Below are 18,681 nucleotides of genomic sequence, written 5' to 3' on the forward strand. Positions count from 1 at the left end.
CTCTTGGTCAGTACAAGCAAATAGAGAAATTGGAGAAAAAAGTGCCTTCGGGTATACAAGTAAAAAGAAGGTGGTTTAGTAGGAATGTTAAGTGTAAGCAGTATAAATAAAAGAAGACAATAAATCAAGCGTAACGCAGCTTGCGTCTCTACTTCCTGGATTTTGATTCGATGAATGTGGCTGCGTATGTCCTATGATGTTTCTCATAACTGCTAATGCACAAATTGTACTCGAGCTCAAGACGTATCGCTTGATCTGATGTGCAGAGGCGGCCTCAAGATCAAAAGATTTGAGCAGGAGCATCAAGAAGCAAGCATGACAACCGTTCCGGTCAATAACGCGCACACGGGGAAAAAGATTAACTTTCATCTAATAGCCGCGACGCAAGAGACCGTATCGATCCGAGATCAGACGCAGTCATCGGTCATCTCTGTTTGAAAAGCAGAAATTGATCTGTCAGATTTTACTCGACTACACGTTCACTCCCTTTTTATGTAAATGTTTTTTAATGCAAAAAAATCTTCAAGTTAATCCTTTAGAGGAGCTAAAATATCTTCTGTGACTCTTATGCAAAATAATAACAATTTTTATTTGTATATAGTCACGTTAAACGCCGTGGCTTGTCGGTGAGTCGAGTCAGTTCCTCTCCTCCAAAAACGTTAACCGAACTTAAAAAATAGAAAATATTCCATAAGAGAATTTGTCTGATTTAAGTTTTTATTGTAATACGTACAGGATTTTGCTTCACATGGTGTCATTTACTGTGTTTTAGGCCTGCAGCGAGTTCACGACTCACGTCATGAACCTGCTGCGTGAACAGTCGCGTACGCGACCCGTGTCCCCGCGCGAGATCGAGCGCATGGTGGCCATCATCCACCGCAAGTTCAGCTCCATCCAGACACAGCTCAAACAGAGCACGTGCGAGGCCGTGATGATCCTCCGCTCCCGCTTCCTCGACGCCAGGTGCGTATGCGTGCGTACGCTCGCGCGCGCGTGTGTGTGTGTGTGTGTGTTTGCAGTGTCCATGTTTGCACTTAAAAATATTTGCGCTCTCATTTGGACTTGATGATAAGCCGATGAATCGAGCCCGGTATATTCCTGGAGAATATTTACATAATTAGCCACGTGACGGTTGAACCCGCGACGTGTCTTTGTCAGGCGCAAGAGGCGCAACTTCAGCAAGCAGGCCACGGAGGTGCTGAACGAGTACTTCTACTCCCACCTGTCTAACCCTTATCCCAGTGAGGAGGCCAAAGAGGAGCTCGCCAAACAGTGCAGCATCACCATCTCTCAGGTAACACGATGCAACAACCAGCTCACAACATCTCTGAAAAACGATATTCTAAATAGCACGAGCGAAAGGAGAAGCCAAACCTGTAACTATGGTAACCGTCCCAATGAAACAGAGCTGTGCGACAAGGCTAAGGCTTCTCTTGGTGACGGGACAACAAACCAAGAGCAATAATACAACAAAAGCGTTTACGAGGCTGTTAATGTCGTTAAGTGTGTGCGCGTTTTAACGGATTTGGTTTCAGCCCTGAATAACGTGTTTAAACCGGAACAGGACCCGATCTATCCGTTCTCATCGTTCTTCTTTTTCCTTCTCCTCAAACAGAAGTGGATCATTTCCACTTTGTGTCGAATCGTTATTCCTCTGTTGTGGTTGTTTTTTTTTGATCCACAGACATAACACCAGAGCGACGTCTCGTTCCGTCTCTCGTGTCAGCAGGTTGATTGATTGTTTATTTTTTTCTGCTGGGGTTCGGTTTCACGTTGGCTTCGTGTTGTAACAGGTGTCCAACTGGTTTGGCAACAAGAGGATCCGCTACAAGAAAAACATCAGCAAGTTCCAGGAAGAGGCCAACCTTTACGCCATGAAGACGGCCATGGGGGCGACGCAGAGAGAGGGATCGCCCCAAACCCCCAACTCCACCGGTACGCTTAGAGCACAAAGCTCAAACGCTGGGGATTTATCTCATATATCATTTACACATAAACATTTATGTGTTGAGCAAAAGATCAAGCCAAGACGTGTTTGCTTCTTTAGCATTGCACTAGAGCTACGAACCTCATGTAGATAACAAGGACACAGATGATCATAGATTAAAAGAACAAATCATCCTTTACACATCATTGAATTCCGGACTCTGATTGGTCGGGAGATGTCGCTCGGTCGCTCTTCCATTTTCAGGGAGCGACTGTTTATAAGCACTTTATTTACAGTTCTTGTTTATTTTTAATCTAGAATGTAAAAGCAGTAAAACACTTAAGGGTGAATAACAGCTGTCATCAGGCTCAGCGGTTACGGTTAAGGCCCACGTTCACATCTTTCTCTGACACGAGGCCACGTCACTGAACCTCTTGTGCAACACTAAAGAAGCAAACCTCAAAGATTTATTAAGACATTAATAATTATAACTAAGGCACTACACTTAATCAGATCTTTTAATGTTACTTGGCCCATGCGAGCTGTAACTCAATATGAAGTAAGTCATCACTGAGCTCAGAATAAGGGTCGAATGTAATTATGATGTTATAAATAAAGAGGAATTCAATTGCAGTGATTGTCATGTATATATAAGGTAATGCTGGTGAGGGGGAGGGGGGTTAATACAAGGGAAAATGAGCATGTATTTTTCACAGATAACCTTTTGTCCCACACACACACACACACACACACACGCACGTTTCTCTCAGGCTCAGGGTCCTTCTCGCTCTCAGGGTCAGCTGATCTCTTCCTTGGAGTTCCTCCAGTGAATGGAGAGCAGCCTGGCTACCACATGGGGGCTCAGGTTAGACCCTTTCACCGTCTTTCTCCTGTTTAAATGCCCCACGCTGCATGCTGCCGCCCCCCGGGGGGGCACGGACACATGCACGTTCAGTCATTGTGTTCATTTGTTTTGTGTGTATACAGTATAAGATTTGTTGTGGGTTTGTGTGTGGGACTCACCTAAACTACCTTATCCTCTCTCTCTCTGGTAGGACTCGCGCTATTCAGACAGACTCTATAGTCCCAGAGAGAGCCGGGTGAGGAGATCATTACACATGCATGCTTATATGCCGACAAGCCTAAAAACTCGCAGTGATGCTCAAAAGAATACAGAGGCACAGCACAGCGCCGTCCTGAGCGACAGTGGGAAAGATGGCATTATACACAAGGGTTCAGAATAAGAGCTTTACATCTCTATATTCAACTAAAACGGTCCTGGTGAAGTCACGGTACTGGTCTCATTTCAGCTCAGGTTCTTTTTAGAATAAGAATCTTAGTCGTTCATATCACAGCGAAGGTAGGATTTTTGTATTGAATATCGAATGCGTGCAACATGACACTCATTCATTCATTTTCTACCGCTTATCCGAACTACCTCGGGTCACGCGGAGCCTGTGCCTATCTCAGGCGTCATCGGGCATTAAGGCAGGATACACTCTGGACGGAGTGCCAACCCATCGCAGGGCACACACACACTCTCATTCACTCACTTTCCAGAGATGCCAGTCAACCTACCATGCATGTCTTTGGACCGGGGGAGGAAACCGGAGTACCCGGAGGAAACCCCCGAGGCACGGGGAGAACATGCAAACTCCACACACACAAGGCGGAGGTGGGAATCAAACCCCCAACCCTGGAGGTATGAGGCGAACGTGCTAACCACTAAGCCACCTGTGGTGCCCCCCTGCAACATGACACATTAATAAATATTAAAGGTAATAAAAAAAGGGGGTAAATAAATTCGAACCAGTTCTCAATCCTTACTATATAGTGTTACTCACTGAGTTCATTATTGATAAAAATATACCCTCAGTCAGCTGCCCCAACAGGTTCCGCCATAATACTTGTCTGGTGTATGTGTGGGATGGAGCTATCAAAACAGGGGTGGGACCTGTTTTGGTGATTTCAAATGTTAACATTGGCTTTCAAACAACGGAGACCCCACCTTTAAAATAAAAAGATGTTTTTACCAAATCCTCCGAATCAAACTAGTCTCCGACTCGTGAGCCACGATTTTCACCCGCCATCTTTCCCACTTTCCTTCAGAACATTGTTTGTTCATGCTCACAGTCTCATCTGCTCTGTAAAGGTTTGCATGGTGGTGTCTTTTCATTAAGGAGAGAAAAAAAGGCATGTGCCGATTCCAAATAACCCACATCATATTTCCTCCTTATTTATTTTAAGGACATTTATTCTGTTAAGAATATTACAGCGATGAGACCGATCCGACTTTATCAGCTCGTGCTCCTGGTGGCTGTAGCTGTGTTTTTTTTTGTGCCATTGTGGTTTCGAGGCAAGAAGCTACAGGAGTTTTTTTTTTTTGATATGACAGATAGGCCGCACGAGTAGGTTTACGTTTATTCATATGCAAATAAAGCTTTGTGTCTTTTTAATAAATATTCATGTTTAATATCTAGTCTAATGCTAGAACAGAGGCTTTTTTTTTTTTTTTTTTTAAAGTGTATGCATTAAACTGAATCCAGACCTGGTCAATGCTCAGACAATGCTTAGTAACCTCATCTTTAACCGACACGTACAAGCTTTATATAAGAGGACGCTCGGAGTGGGCGGAGCTTGCGGCTTCTTCAAAGCCGTGAAGGCGTTTCTGTTGACTCGACACTTTTCGCTCCTATGGTGAATATATATAGAGACTATAATGTACTATACATGCAATTTGGCCAAAAATCTTAAAATAATAAATAAATAAACAAATAAACAAACAAATAAATAAAAGATTGAAAATCTTGAATCTCCTTGTAGGGTCTTGCCTTAAGGCCTCAATCTTACAAAAACACATTGCAGTGTTTTCCTGTTTGGTGCTGAATTGTGTGCTGTTTCTAACGAATGGAAATTGTGCAGTTTGCAAGAATACTTTGTTCTCGTTCTGGACATTTGATGACAATAATAAGTGAATTACAGGAAAGCACCGTTTATCCTTTTGTATCTGTGTTTCTCGTAATGGTAATTTAAGTTGCAGTATAAATTGTGTTCTGCATATTCATGTGAAGTTATTGTGTGTGTGTGTGTGTGTGTGTGTGTGTGTGTGTGTGTAGACTAACGGGACCTGGCAGGACCAGAACACGCCTCCCTCCCCACCTGGAAGCGAGGTCTCCGACAATTCGGACTGATGTCCGACGCCTTTCCCCGCCGCATCCGAGAGACGAGGATGGAGGAGAAAATGTTAAGAACGATGGTCACTCTTCTGCCATAGTGCAGTGTTTTTAGTTCCGTTCTTTTTTTTTCTTTGTAAAAAAGAAGTCAATATCTGGAAAGCGTGTGCACGAGAGAGACGGAGGAACTGGCTTTTTATCTAGGCTCATGTACTCGGCCATTCGGTTTTTCATTTTCAGTTTATAGTTTTGATTTTTCACCATCACTACTTCCACGACTTGTTACTGCAATATCTGGGCTCCTGACTGGGAAGAAGTAGGGGAAACTTTATTAGCTGCATTAAGTCTGCTCTTCTTTATAACTATAATACTATTGTTACTGTTATCACTGCTATTCTAAACCTATATTGTTTTTTGTTTTGTTTTTTTTGAAGCTCTGATAGAGATGAATTGGCGTGGCTTAAAGGGGCAATAGAGAATAATCCAAAGATCGTTTTGTCTTCTGTTTTCTTTTTTTTTTGTGTGTGTGTGTTTTTGTGTGTGTTTCTCTTTTTTACTGTGTGTACCTGTTTTCCGAATGGAGTGCGTTTGCCGTCTTTATTCACGGTCTGAATGCGTATATCAACAGTGCTGTCTTTCTCTGTACAGTGAAACACCTGTATTCTCTACCTCTTTTACAATAAAGACTGTCTGTGTACACATTCAGCCACACCACCGCACAGCCTCTCATTTCACTGTGCATTTACACAGGGCAGGTGCCAGGGTTTAAACTAGATTGACAAAAGTATCATGTCATTACTCTTGAATAGATTTCTGTATAAACAATATACACGACCATATGTAGATATACGCAAACAAACTAGCAGCAAAACGTTTATCCGTATAAGAAATGGAAAAAGAAAAAAAAACATTCTACACGGGTTCTATAAATTCAATTCATTTGTTTAGCGCTTTTATCAAGCCACATTATCTCAAAGCAGATTTACAGAAGTATAGAAACAGAATAAAAGTTTCAGTGTCTGCAAGTTTGTCCTCTGCGGGACGAAGCCTTTGGACGTCCACTGAGCCGAGGCCGACTCTAAGAATCCTGAGACATCTCCAGTTAGACTCTGTGATACTAAGGAGATCCGAAGTCCATGATCCTTACACCAATACAACATTTATCTGACTGTATATTACAATCACACCCCCAGTGTCACCCATATGAGGATGAGGTCTCCCTTGAGTCCGGTTCCTCTCAAGGTTTCTTCCTTTACCGATTTGAGGCAGTTTTTCCTTGCCACTGCTGCCTGAGTCACCTCAGACTTGCTCATAGGGGGATAAATACATACACATTGTGAACTATATATATCTAATAATAACCTAGAATTTTTATTCTGTAAATTCTTATTTCTTTTATTATTCGTTATTTCCTTTATCATTAATTTTGTTTACCTTCTGCTCTATGTTTATGTTCTGTAAAGCTGCTTTGAGACAATGTCTATTGTAAAAAGCGCTATACAAATAAACTTGAATTGAATTGAAGTTTACATCTCTTAATATCTATCCTTAACGAGTGAGACGGAGGTGACGGCGGAGAGGAAAAACTCCCTGAGATGATATAGTGTGGGATGTGGTAGCTTAGTGGTTAAGGTGTTGGACTACTGATCGGAAGGTCATGGGTTCGTACCCCAGGACCAAGCTGCCACTGCTGGGTCCCTGAGCAAGGCCCTTAACCCTCAATTGCTCAGTTGTAAGTCACTCTGGATACGGGTGTCTGCTAAATGCCGTAAATTTGATGTAAAATATAATATGAGGAAGAAACCTTAAGAAGAATCAGATTCAGGAGTGATCCTTAAGTGTTGAGTGACACTGGAAAGGAAATAATGTGAATGTATATATAATGTCTTTTCTATAACAGTTTGCAGTCGAGTAGAATTGTAGTGAACTAACAGGTCAGAACAGATTCCATGTTCAGCGCAGACCTGACACTAATTCCTTCCCGCCAAAGTCTTCAAACGATCGCTGATGAAGACCCGACCGTAAGCGTCTCCAACAACTATTACCTTTTCGTCATTTCACAATTTCAAAGAATCGTAATAAGCAAATAAACATCTTCTATTCAGAGTCGGTCATTGTTACAGAAGACAACTTTCATTTATCTTTATATTATCATCTCTTTGACTGATGAAGTATCCAGGCTACAAATTCCACACTTTTATGAGTTCATGAGACAATCACATTTTATTAGAAAGTGGTCTAGTTTATTTTACAAATGTAAAAATTCAGGTTAAAATATTAGCGTGTGATATTTGTATATAATAATTTATACAGCTGGCTACAAAAGCCTGAGTCCACTACCAGAAGTATCTCTTAGCTATAGTTTCTCCATTAGTTATGAAAACCTAATACGGTTTGTTATAATATGAGACTCCTAACACTAAAAATAAACTTATACATCCTTTTTTTATCACATGATCGACTTCTATCAACAATTTGTATTATAATTGTTACTAAAATTGTCATGTACGTGGGTTTTGCACGTGTTTAGGAAGTGGTTCATTTCATTAACGGAGGATCGATGAACTCGAAACATCCTGGAGCCCATTATAAATGTAATTTTAATAAAAGTAGAAAATATGCTGTTAAATTATCCAAATTGTGTGTAACATTAAAACACAAATGTCACCGATAAAACTTTCTAATACGAATTACTTGATAGTAAAATATCTGGAGAATCCTAGACATCAAACATGGAAGGCAGCATGAATATAAAATGACTTACCAAAAAAAAATATATAAATAATAATAAACTGTTTATTAAAAGTAAGACAATTGAATACATCGATTTGACAGACTGCTAAAATAAAGTTTGAAAAAAAAAAGTGCTTGGTAGCGGAATTAGACTTTTGGAGCTTCTTATAATACAGAACCTCACATAACAGTCTGTATTGATATGGGCTCGGTTTTGACCATCTCACTTTGACGTTCTTCTTTGACACTCTTCTTTCTCTCTCTCTCAGAGTCTGTGTTACATGCCGTCCCGGCACTTCTGCTATCTGATTGGCTGGAGCTTGCCTTGTTGTGGGGCACAACCACTATTTCCACTTGCTCATTAGCTAGTTTCTCTGGCAGGACGTTGATGGCCTGCTCTGGTTGGTTGGCACTGATGCGGCGCTGCAGAGCTGGTTGCGTGCAAGAGAACGAGCGCTGCCGAGGTGCCGGCTGAGGACACAGGAAGTGGGGTGTTGTTGCTCTGGAGCCTTGCTGTGCTAATTCTCTTTCTTCTTCCTCAGCTTCAGAGGTTACTTCCTGAAGTGTGCTGATCGGGCGCGATGGCCGGCTGAGGACCCTGGGGCTGACTAGGGCAGTTGTGGATTGAGTTGCCATTGGCTGCAGGCTTTGGGTTGCCATATATTGCCAGTCACTGTGGAGAAGACAAAAGATTTTGTAATTCTAGAGTTTTAACAAAGACTCTATTTCTAGTATAGTCTAGGGGCATCAGGGTTTAATACTGAGTACGAAGATATAATACACACCACCTTTCTTCGGTTTTTGTGTTTCACGTTTTGTTACTCGCCAATTTGTACTCTATTATATCGGTCATCACATAACAGCTACCAATCCAGGAGGATGAATTATACCATTTTCTTCCTTCCAAACATGTACAGCCAGCCAAGGCATGCTTTCAGTTTATAGATCACAGATAAACACCATAGCTATGGGATCATTGGAATGCAAACCTATGATCTCCTGACAATACGAAGAAACCTTAGGCGGTTTTAACCATTTAAACTTGCAACCGATTTATGATCACATGAGGTTGGTGGAATACCCACTACAAATCAGTTCAGATCAGAAATGAGTTAGAAATGAGTTTGCAAGTTTACCTGGGCTGGGGTGAAGACATCTCTCTGGGTCCTACAGTCCCAGAGAAAGAGGCGCTTCTTCCTGGCAGACATGGAGGTGATGCCATCCATGGGGAATACAGGTAAGCGCGATCATCCCACAGCACCTCGGTAGCTGGGGCCACAGGAAACGGGCTGTGATGTACTCGGTGGGCCAATAGAAGCTCGAGGATCTGATGATGGAATCCCTCCCGGGCCACATCCATTGGCCGACGGCCCCTGCGGTCTGTCAGCTCCTGATTGGCACCATTTAGGAGGAGAAATCTGGCAGTATCGTAGCAGCCATGGAGAGCCGAGAGAAACAGAGCAGTTTCACCCTGAAGATGGACACATCCAGGATTTCAACAGCAACCAAATAAAAGTCTTGAAATATCTCTGAGAATATTAAAAACAATTATTTTACCTTGTGGTCCTGCATGTCCACAGCAGCACCATAACGTATCAGTGTCCGTACTAATGAGAGGTGGTTTACTGAGCATGCCCAGTGCAAGGCAGATCTCCCTGGTAGAGAGAGTGGATTTAGAGAGGAGGGAAATAAAGGAAAGAAGAGGCTCCATCATACACAAAGAAGCAGACAGAAGCATGCATTGGTATTAGAGAGGTAAGAAGAGAAAATGCTCAAAGTTAGAAGGCCGTAGTGCAAATGAAGAAAATGGAAAAGTAATTATGAATAACAAAAAGCATCTAGTGAGACAAAGCAGAGCAATGCGATGTTATAAAAGTATCCACACTAAATACGCTACAGCAAGTTAACTTTGTTCAGACTCATCAGCATGAATTAGGGGTTCTGACAGCCCGAGAAGGATTGAGAATTGCAATGCAGCAGGAAAGCACAGAGGAAGAGGTGGAGGAAATGGGGAGATCAGAGAAATGCATGTTACTCCCCATCTACAGATTAAGCCACTATTGTGTTGACCTATAAAACCTCCTGGCAGGAATCACTGCAACTATCCAGACAGTTTACATATGATCGTTAAACAGTCTTCATACTATTTGAGCAAGTTTTACAAGCTGTTATTACCATTCTCAAGGTCAAAGCTCACAGGGTAAAAAAATTAACAGGAGAGTGAATTTTACTTGCACCATTTACCCCAGTCATTCACTGATCTTCAATAAATTCGTTATACTGGTCAAGCTAAAACCTAAAGCAACCATGCAGATCTTCAATGGCCTGCACAGAGACCCGACCTCAACCCCAATGAACACTTTTTGGATTAATTTGAACACTGACTGCACTTCGGTCCTTCTTGTACAACATCTGTGAACAACCTCACTAATGCTCTTATGCCTGAATGAACACAAATCCACACAGCAACATTCCAGAATCTAGTAGAAAGGTGAATGGAGGCTATAAAGAGGCTGTATAGCAGAAAATGGGGAACCAGCTCCATACCAATTCCCATGGTTTTAGGAAGGGATGTTCAACAAACACGTCTAATACATAAACGTCAGATATATTTTTGGCCATCTAGCATATATGGAACTAAGGGTTGGCATGAAGAGCTAGATAGGAAAGAGGACTTGATATCGATATGCAACTCATCCTTTTGTTACTGCCACTTGATAGAAGCTGAGTGAATAAGGAGAGTGGTGATTACCGGTGTGGTCGGTGTTGTTGACAGGAACTCCAGCTCTAAGCAGCTCCATCACAACCCGATCGAGGCCGCTCCTCACAGCTCGGATCAGAACCACCGAGCCATCAGGTCCACACCACTGCACTGGGGCTGACTGTGGTGAAAAACATCAAAATGACAATACCAGGTTTGGGGTAGTGATTACTTCCTGTTGATGTTATTCCAAAATGAACGATGCACTATGAACGAAAGGCTAGAATTGAACAAGTTCTTGTAAATGGTCTGGTTAGAATGTGACATGTAAATCACATACCGATGTTTTTCGAAAAACTAATTTATTCGCCATTCTTGGTCCTGCTTACGCATCTATTGCCCCTTACAACCCATCTATGTCTCAGTAAGATTTTGTGCATTATGAATACTCACATTGCTTGGCATTCGCTGATTTGTAGGAATGGAATTCCTTTCCCACCTTCTTGGTGGACCTAATTATAGCAAACGATCAAAAGGAGAATGTTATAACAATGAAACTTGTACCTACATTAGAAACAATTATAAAACATGAGGTATCTATCTTACTTATGGGCACTTGTTGGTGACTCATGTTGAAATGTTTCTGATCTGGAGATCTGTGGTCGCAAATTGTCCTACTGATGTCCTCCATTGAGCTTTGGGTCACATCTGTGTCACTGCCTATGTCCAAGGTCTTCTTGAGAGGCCTGCGGTCATAATGTGTCCAGAGGACATAAGCAGTTTCCTCACACAGCTTGACAGATAGATCAAAGGAGATTTGTTGGCTAAATATATCATAGTTACAGATGACTAGAGCAGTGTGTAAGGATGGGAACAGGAAGGATGAGGGAAAGGCTATTTTTGTCCTCGGTATTCAAGGAGATGATCACATGTCCTTTAGCACAAGCTCTATGCTGCACTTTCAAAATGTACATCAAGAGAAATAAAAGGACAAAGAAAGTATTTCACTTATCGTACCAGTCAAAGAGACTGATAAAGGAACAGACTAGCCTCACCTCATCCGAATGGCATCCTCTCCGAGTGGTTCCCTGCGCTTCTTTCCCAGGTCCTTCCCTTTCTTCTTCTTTTTTATGCCATTTCTGTCCTTCTCCCTTGCTATCCTTCCGTTCCTTTTGTTTTGCTCAGAGGAGCACTGTGTCCAGTCTTTACTCTCACCATCGTTGTCTGTTGCTGTAGATCTGTGATGCACACTGTCTCCTCGTTCTCTCCTATGCCGTCTTTTCCATCTCCATACCAGCACTACCATTGCCACTATGGCCAATGCTATCCCAATGCCCACTGCGATGCCAACCACAGGCCACAGCCATGGAGGAGAACCTGTATATTAAGCATGAAAGAGAAAGAGTCAAAGATTTTATTTATAAAATATAAAATATATATATTTATATATTTATGGTTCTGTTTATACCATTTGCCATTATACCATTTAACATTCTTATGCGGCTGTTTTGTAAAATATTTTTGAAAATGCAAATGAAACAAAGGTGGAAAATGAAAAAGAGAAAAATGAGAACATACGTGATCTTGTATCTCTGAACATACCATCAGGGTCCTTGACGGGAGGTTCTATCACTGCAATTTCCTTATTGATGCCCCGGATGCTGATGAGTGCCTGGATCTCAGGCTTTATATAGGTTGGGGCACGGTTCAACTCCAGCACAGCGTTTAGGAAATCTGCTGCCTCCGATGCATAGGGAAAACAAGTGAATTGTACCTGGGAGCATGGCCTGTTATCCACTTGTAGGAACAATAACGACCTGTTTTAAAGCAGCACGGACAAATGGATTGAAGTTACTATTTGACAAAATCATTCATTCATTCATTTTCTACTTCTCGGGTCACGGGGAGCCTGTGCCTATCTCAGGCGTTATCGGGCATCGAGTCAGGATACACCCTGAACGGAGTGTCAACCCATCACAGGGCAAACACACACTCTCATTCACTCACACACTACAGAGAATTTTCCAGAGATGCCAATCAACCTACCATGCATGCCGGGGGAGGAAACCGGAGTACCCGGAGGGAACCCCCGGGGCACGGGGAGAACATGCAAACTCCACACACACAAGGCGGAGGCGGGAATCGAACCCCCAACCCTGGAGGTGTGAGGCGAACGTGCTAACCACTAAGCCACCGTGACCTCCTTGACAGAATCATTTGCTTGTTAATGTTGTTAGCAATTTGCAGTACTGAACTGATATTATTTCTTTCTGCTGTCTTGATGATGTTAGCACATAGCATTTTAGCAATTAACTTTTAGGACTTAAAACCTTAATTGCTAAAATACTATGTGCTGACATTATCAAGACAACAGAAAGAAATAATGTCAGGTCCCAAAACCCTTAAGAGAGATTTCTGGTACTTTCACCAAGACCCTTCCATCTAAAGCCTGTTGACGTTAATAATTCAGACTTTACCTTTCAATTCCTTAATGCTTGGATCGGATCGTGTACGCTGGATTGTAACTTACTTTGTATAAAGTCATCTGACATAATAAAAATGTCACTGTTAAGTTCAAATGGCGACTGAAACTAAATGGTAAGCTTTAAAACTAATTGGAGTTTAATATTAAGTCTCAAAGAAGCAAAGAAGAGGTAGGAAACTTATATCAAAATCATTTTCAACATACCAAAACACTAGGGTTAGGGTTAGAATTTTATCGGTCACAAACTTTGGATCGTACCTACATTTACATTTACAGTATTTGGCAGACGCCCTCATCCGGAGCGACATACATTATCTCATTTTTATACAACTGAGCATTTGAGGGTTAAGGGCCTTGCTCAGGTGCCCAACAGTGGAAGTTTGGTGGACCTGGGATTGAACTCACAACCTTCCGATTGATAGCCCCGACACCTTAACCACTAAGCTACCACATACCTCCAACAAGGCAATCGTGTGATGATGTATGAAATTAAATTTCTGCTGATTTATTGCTTTCATTGCTGAGCCACAGTTACTAGAACAAATGGACAATGCACTTTCTTGCAGGGTCGATTCCCAGTCGACCAGTTGAGAGCCCGAGAACCTAACAGCTACACCTACAGACCTACCATTATCTACTTATTCATCCACACTCATCAACATTAGATGCAATAAAAGAATGCTGTTACCTGTTGCTCTTGTAGGTAGGTACTTGCTGGAGCAGATCTATCAGCTGCTGTGCATCCATAGTGAAGAACTCAGTACTAGGCTGAAGTGGCACCATAGCTCTCAGTTTGACGCTGGTCTGGAGCAGAATGCTGATAGCCCAAAGTAAAGAATTGTTCTGCAACACTGCTTTCTGGAAGGGAATTGCTGTATGCAGAATCAGTGTACCTTTGGCCCAGTTGGGTCGCTGATTTTTATAGTTTTTTATACAGTCTGCACCATCCCACCCACAGGGTGCAGTACTGCAGCCCTTGTCGCAGTGCGTGTTGTCAAAGTTGTCACGGCAATACTTAGTATAGCCGGAACTGTAAGAAAAGAGACATCACAAATCGTAGTTTAGTAATCCTACAGTATGTATCTGGATAGTTGAGTCTTAAAGTCTGTTTCCAAGACGTTTTAATCTTACATCATGTAATTTCTGGTTTTTAATTTTATTTTATAACATTTCTTGGTTTTGCATCCAGACTTATGGGTCTACAGTATGTACAACAAGAATATTATTGGTATGATTGATGTACAGACACAATTAGATTATTACTTGCAGGATTCTTTGTGCCTAAAGCAGTCAAAGCCATCTTTTAGGCACTGGGAGCCAGAGCATTCCGTATCACACGCGCCGTTCGCAAACTTGTCTTTGCACATTTTATCTGCTGGACAGCTGCTCCATGGATCACCTCGTGATGCTTTAAAGAGAACAAACCAAAGGGAAATCAACCAAGAAAAAATATAGCTGACTTTGAATACTCCCAGTGACTATACATAATGCTAAAGCTAATATTACAATTTCATTTCCTCCGCCTCCTCCTAATGCTATAGTGGTTATTAGTACTATTTGTAGTACTGCTCTTCCATTACAATTATTTTAACGTACAGATGCATCTGCTAGGTGATGGACATACAGCTAAGTACGGTGACCCATACTCAGAATTTGTTCTTTGCATTTAACACATCCAAAGTGCACACAGCAGTGAACAAACACCCGGAGCAGTGGGCCACCCGGGGAGCAGTTTGGGGGAGTTCGTTACCTTGTTCAAGGGCACCTCAGTCGTGGTATTGCCCACTCGAACCCACAACCCACAACCCACAACCTTAGGGTTAGGAGTCAAACTCTCTAAGCAGTGGGCTGCCCGGGAAGCAGTTTGGGGGGTTCGTTACCTTGTTCAAGGGCTCCTCAGTCGTGGTATTGCCCACTCAAACCCACAACCCAAACCTTAAGGTTAGGAGTCAAACTCTCTAACCAGTGGGCCGCCCGGGGAACAGTTTAGGGGGCTCGTTACCTTGTTCAAGGGCTCCTCAGTCGTGGTATTGCCCACTCGAACCCACAACCCAAACCTTAGGGTTAGGAGTCAAACTCTCTAACCATTATGCCACAATTTCCCCCTGCTACTGCTACATGTATTACTAGTGATGCAAGCACCACCTTGCTATTCGTGATACTATTTCCGCTAATACAGCTACTAATATTACCGCACCTGTTACTGCTACTGTGCTTACTTGTACCTTAATACTACTACTATGATAATAATTTACATTTACATTTACATTTATGGCATTTAACAGACGCCCTTTTCCAGAGTGACTTACAACTGAGCAACTGAGGGTTAAGGGCCTTGCTCAGGGGCCCAGCAGTGGTAGCTTGGTGGACCTGGGGTTCGAAACCATGACCTTCCGATCAGTAGCCCAACACCTGCTATGACAACTGTAGTATGCAAGGGTTAATCTATCAAAAGCAGCAGAAATCTTTGCAACATGATCAATTAAATAACATTATTTTTAAAGGTCAATGTACAAATAGAAAGGGCGGTGCACTAAATGCTGAGTATATTGTATACTATATTAGCTGCTGAGTTTTCTGCCTTTGTTCCAACAGTAAAAACAGAAACAGATGAAAGGAACTAAGTAAAAATCTGTAGCTCAAAAAAGAGGGTCAAACACCACAAAGGCCTGAAAGGCGTGACCTTGGACCGAGACTGAAGGGAAACAGGAAATTCGGGCTCGGACACAAACAGGAAAGGCGAACCAGAAGAGGTGTACAGCAACAGGAAATGGAGTGGAGTGTGTGTGGGTCAGGGTTGAAGGGCAACACCATGGTGATGATGAACGTAATGGAAAGGAACAATAGGCTAACAGGTGTGGAGGACAATGAAGGCACAAGTCTTTTACAGTTTTACAGTTCAAACAGCACAATTCTACTGTACATTACAAATAAAAAGAATCTATTTTTTTCATATAAATATAAATATTTTTTGGCATAAATCTAATAAAACATCAGTGCCAAGAACTCGGTTTAACGATGCGTTTTAAACAATGCTACAAAATATTCTTATTTGTCAAGGCAATGTACTAAGGGTGTCAAATCGAATCATTTTTAATGCACACTTTGTATTTTATAAATGAGTGATTAGCTAGAAATTCAAATCAAATAGATAGATATACATATGAAAATTCATCGAGTGATTTCTCCCTGAACAAAACTTAGGTTCGGTTGTTAATAATTAAAGTTCGTTAAAGTGTAGAATTTGCTCAGAAGCGCTGATTCATTCGTCTGTCCACCTATCAGACATTCCATCATCTGATCTATACATTCCTGGTTTATTTCATCCATTCAACCAAGTATATACTACAGTATACTTATATACCTATATGTCTGTAGAATTTATATACCTCCATCCAGAAGAGGATCTGTACATTTATCTCTCTTTATCCATTCATGCTTCAGTCTTTATCTTCTCTTCATCATTTCATCCATGCATCTATCCTTCTGCCTTAGTCATTCTATCCATCATTCTATCTATCCACCTGACATCTATTCAGCTGCCTTTTTGGCCATCCATCTATCAATCCATCCATCCATCAGTCCATCCATCCATCCATCCATCCATCCATCCATCCATCCATCCATCCATCCATCCATCCATCCATCTCTACAAGTTGATCTGGACTCACCATGAGATAAACAGCTTAGGGGCCATAAGAAGAAGATCAGACCCTCCACCAGGACCATTGTAAACGTTCAGTCCCGATTTAGTTCTTCTCGTTTTTCTTTACAATTTTACCACACACCAGTTCTCAGAAAGGACAATTGCTCTTTTTCTCCCTGCAGAACTTTTCCTCCAATGACAAGAATGTGTATCTTTTTGAATCTTTGTGCCTCCCCTCTCAGACCCGATGCAAAAATACTCTGAGGCGTGTGAACGGTTATGTCCACGCCTCCTTGATTTATCCTCTTATTCTTTTTTCTGCAGATATCTGGACCATTTCCTGCCACTGTGTGAAAAAGAATGGAGTGTGAGTGTGTATGTGCGTGTATTGTGGCTAGGCTGCAGACCTGAATCTGACTTCATATAAAAGATTTGTATTTCAGGAAGTCGTTATCCACACATCCACACATGAAACATTGTTATATAAAATACATATATGAACTTGAATAAAAAGGTCAGATCTATCAACAATTTTTAGCTCTAAAAAGGGGGAAAACACTGCAACACAGAATATGAGAGAATGGAGAATTACAATTCAACACTTCTCGGTTTATCCGCCATAAACCTTTCCGCATTCTATAAGACTCTGTAAAAAAAAAAAAAAAAAATTATATAATTTCTCAGATTATCTAGATATTTTTTGAGTAAAACTACCATGTAACATTCTTATTTAAAACTGACTTTCACTATCATTTAGCAAACACCCTTTATCCAGAGCGACTTACATTTTATCTCATTTTTATACAACTGAGCAATTGAGGGTTAAGGGCCTTGCTCAGGGGCCCAGCATTGGCAGCAGGAATTGAACTCACAACCTTCCAATTGGTAGCCCAACACCTTATCCACTAGGCTACCACATCCCCTATAATTCTGGATAAAACAAATTTAGCAAACGCTACATACACATATTGTCAACTATATTAGGAACACCTGTACTGTACGTCTGCTCTTTTACTCGGTTATCTGATCGTTCCGCAATATATCGAAAGAATCGTGAGTGTTTAATATTAGCTCATTTTCTGACACCAAATCGTTTCTGAGGACGGACGGATCACGGTCCGAGATTATAGGCCGATATATAGATACTATATATCTATATCTATAATATACAGATTATATCAAAAGTCTGCATAAACTTTTAGCCACAGATCCTGTGCTTGTGCTAGCTAGTTTATTTAGCAAATGCTACTGACATAAACTTAGCTTTAATTCTTATGATGATGTTTTGAAATTCCTTTAAAAATCCACACATAAATGCTTGTAAATCACACAAGCATTCAATAGTTTACTAGGCATTATGCCAGCTTTAAATATTGCCAGAGGAAAAAGGAGAAAATCACATTTACAGATTTTATGATGTCACTGTTTGTTAATGAAGCAACAAACTAAAATTTAAATCCTTGGTTCGGACCTTGTGAAGTATATTTTAAAATTATTCACCTAATCTATCCAACAAACTAATTTCTACAAAAAATTCAAAACGATATATATCAGATTCTCGTACATTTTGCAATGTCAAATTTTTTTATTTTAAAAATCTGTTTATTTTAGTCGAAAAGTTTCATATCCGTAAATGTAAAGTGGTCTGAAAAGAAATCAAACATTTTCCATTTTAACCTGGAAATGAAAATTTATTTTGAAACTTGTTTTGCTCGATATCCCTTATGTGTATTTTTTCTTTTTTTTTTTTTGTTTTTCTTTGTTTTTTTGTTATATATTTTTTCTTTACTATTCTAAAATTTTAATAATATGGCATTACATTTTGTTATTTTATCATTTGTTATGATAAAAAAAAAAAGATAATAATAAAAAAAAAATAATAATACAAATAAAATTTAAATCCTTTCTATGTTTGAGAGTTCATAATCACAATCTGGCAACCGTATGTTTTTCAAATCAGAAGTCACTCTAGCCAGTTGCCACGAGATGGCGCCATTTCTTTCTTTATTATTCTTT

General features: G+C 40.9%; 2 protein-coding genes across 7 annotated transcripts in view; one reads left to right on the forward strand and one right to left on the reverse strand.

Annotated features, from left to right (window-relative positions):
* Positions 1-5,809, forward strand: part of pbx2 (pre-B-cell leukemia homeobox 2) — a 9,457-nt gene extending 3,648 nt beyond the window's left edge. Inside the window, exons 4-9 of one of the 5 annotated variants that reach the window (XM_027157786.2) lie at positions 773-963; positions 1,159-1,294; positions 1,794-1,935; positions 2,698-2,792; positions 2,983-3,027; positions 5,044-5,809. In XM_027157786.2, the coding sequence (XP_027013587.1) occupies positions 773-963; positions 1,159-1,294; positions 1,794-1,935; positions 2,698-2,792; positions 2,983-3,027; positions 5,044-5,118 (684 nt within the window). In that variant the 3' untranslated portion in view covers positions 5,119-5,809. The remainder of the gene's footprint in view (positions 1-772; positions 964-1,158; positions 1,295-1,793; positions 1,936-2,697; positions 2,793-2,982; positions 3,028-5,043) is intronic. The other 4 variants (XM_027157787.2, XM_027157788.2, XM_027157789.2 and 1 more) reach the window with 4 other exon arrangements.
* A 2,069-nt stretch (positions 5,810-7,878) lies between these two features.
* notchl (notch receptor, like) lies at positions 7,879-16,927 on the reverse strand. Of its 2 annotated transcripts, none has more exons than XM_027157875.2 (11): positions 16,691-16,927; positions 14,283-14,427; positions 13,708-14,049; positions 12,137-12,351; positions 11,590-11,911; positions 11,141-11,280; positions 10,988-11,046; positions 10,586-10,715; positions 9,391-9,488; positions 8,970-9,304; positions 7,879-8,506 (listed from the first exon to the last, which is right to left on the reverse strand). In XM_027157875.2, exons 1-11 carry the CDS (start codon positions 16,746-16,748, stop codon positions 8,014-8,016), a joined length of 2,337 nt encoding a protein of 778 aa, XP_027013676.1. In that variant the 5' UTR covers positions 16,749-16,927; the 3' UTR covers positions 7,879-8,013. The 2 variants fall into 2 exon arrangements, with proteins under 2 accessions (XP_027013676.1, XP_027013675.1); XM_027157874.2 differs by having other exon boundaries at positions 12,113-12,351.
* Between the last annotated feature and the right edge of the window lie 1,754 nt (positions 16,928-18,681).

Source organism: Tachysurus fulvidraco, chromosome 25 (assembly GCF_022655615.1).
Source record: "Tachysurus fulvidraco isolate hzauxx_2018 chromosome 25, HZAU_PFXX_2.0, whole genome shotgun sequence".
NCBI lineage: Eukaryota > Metazoa > Chordata > Actinopteri > Siluriformes > Bagridae > Tachysurus > Tachysurus fulvidraco.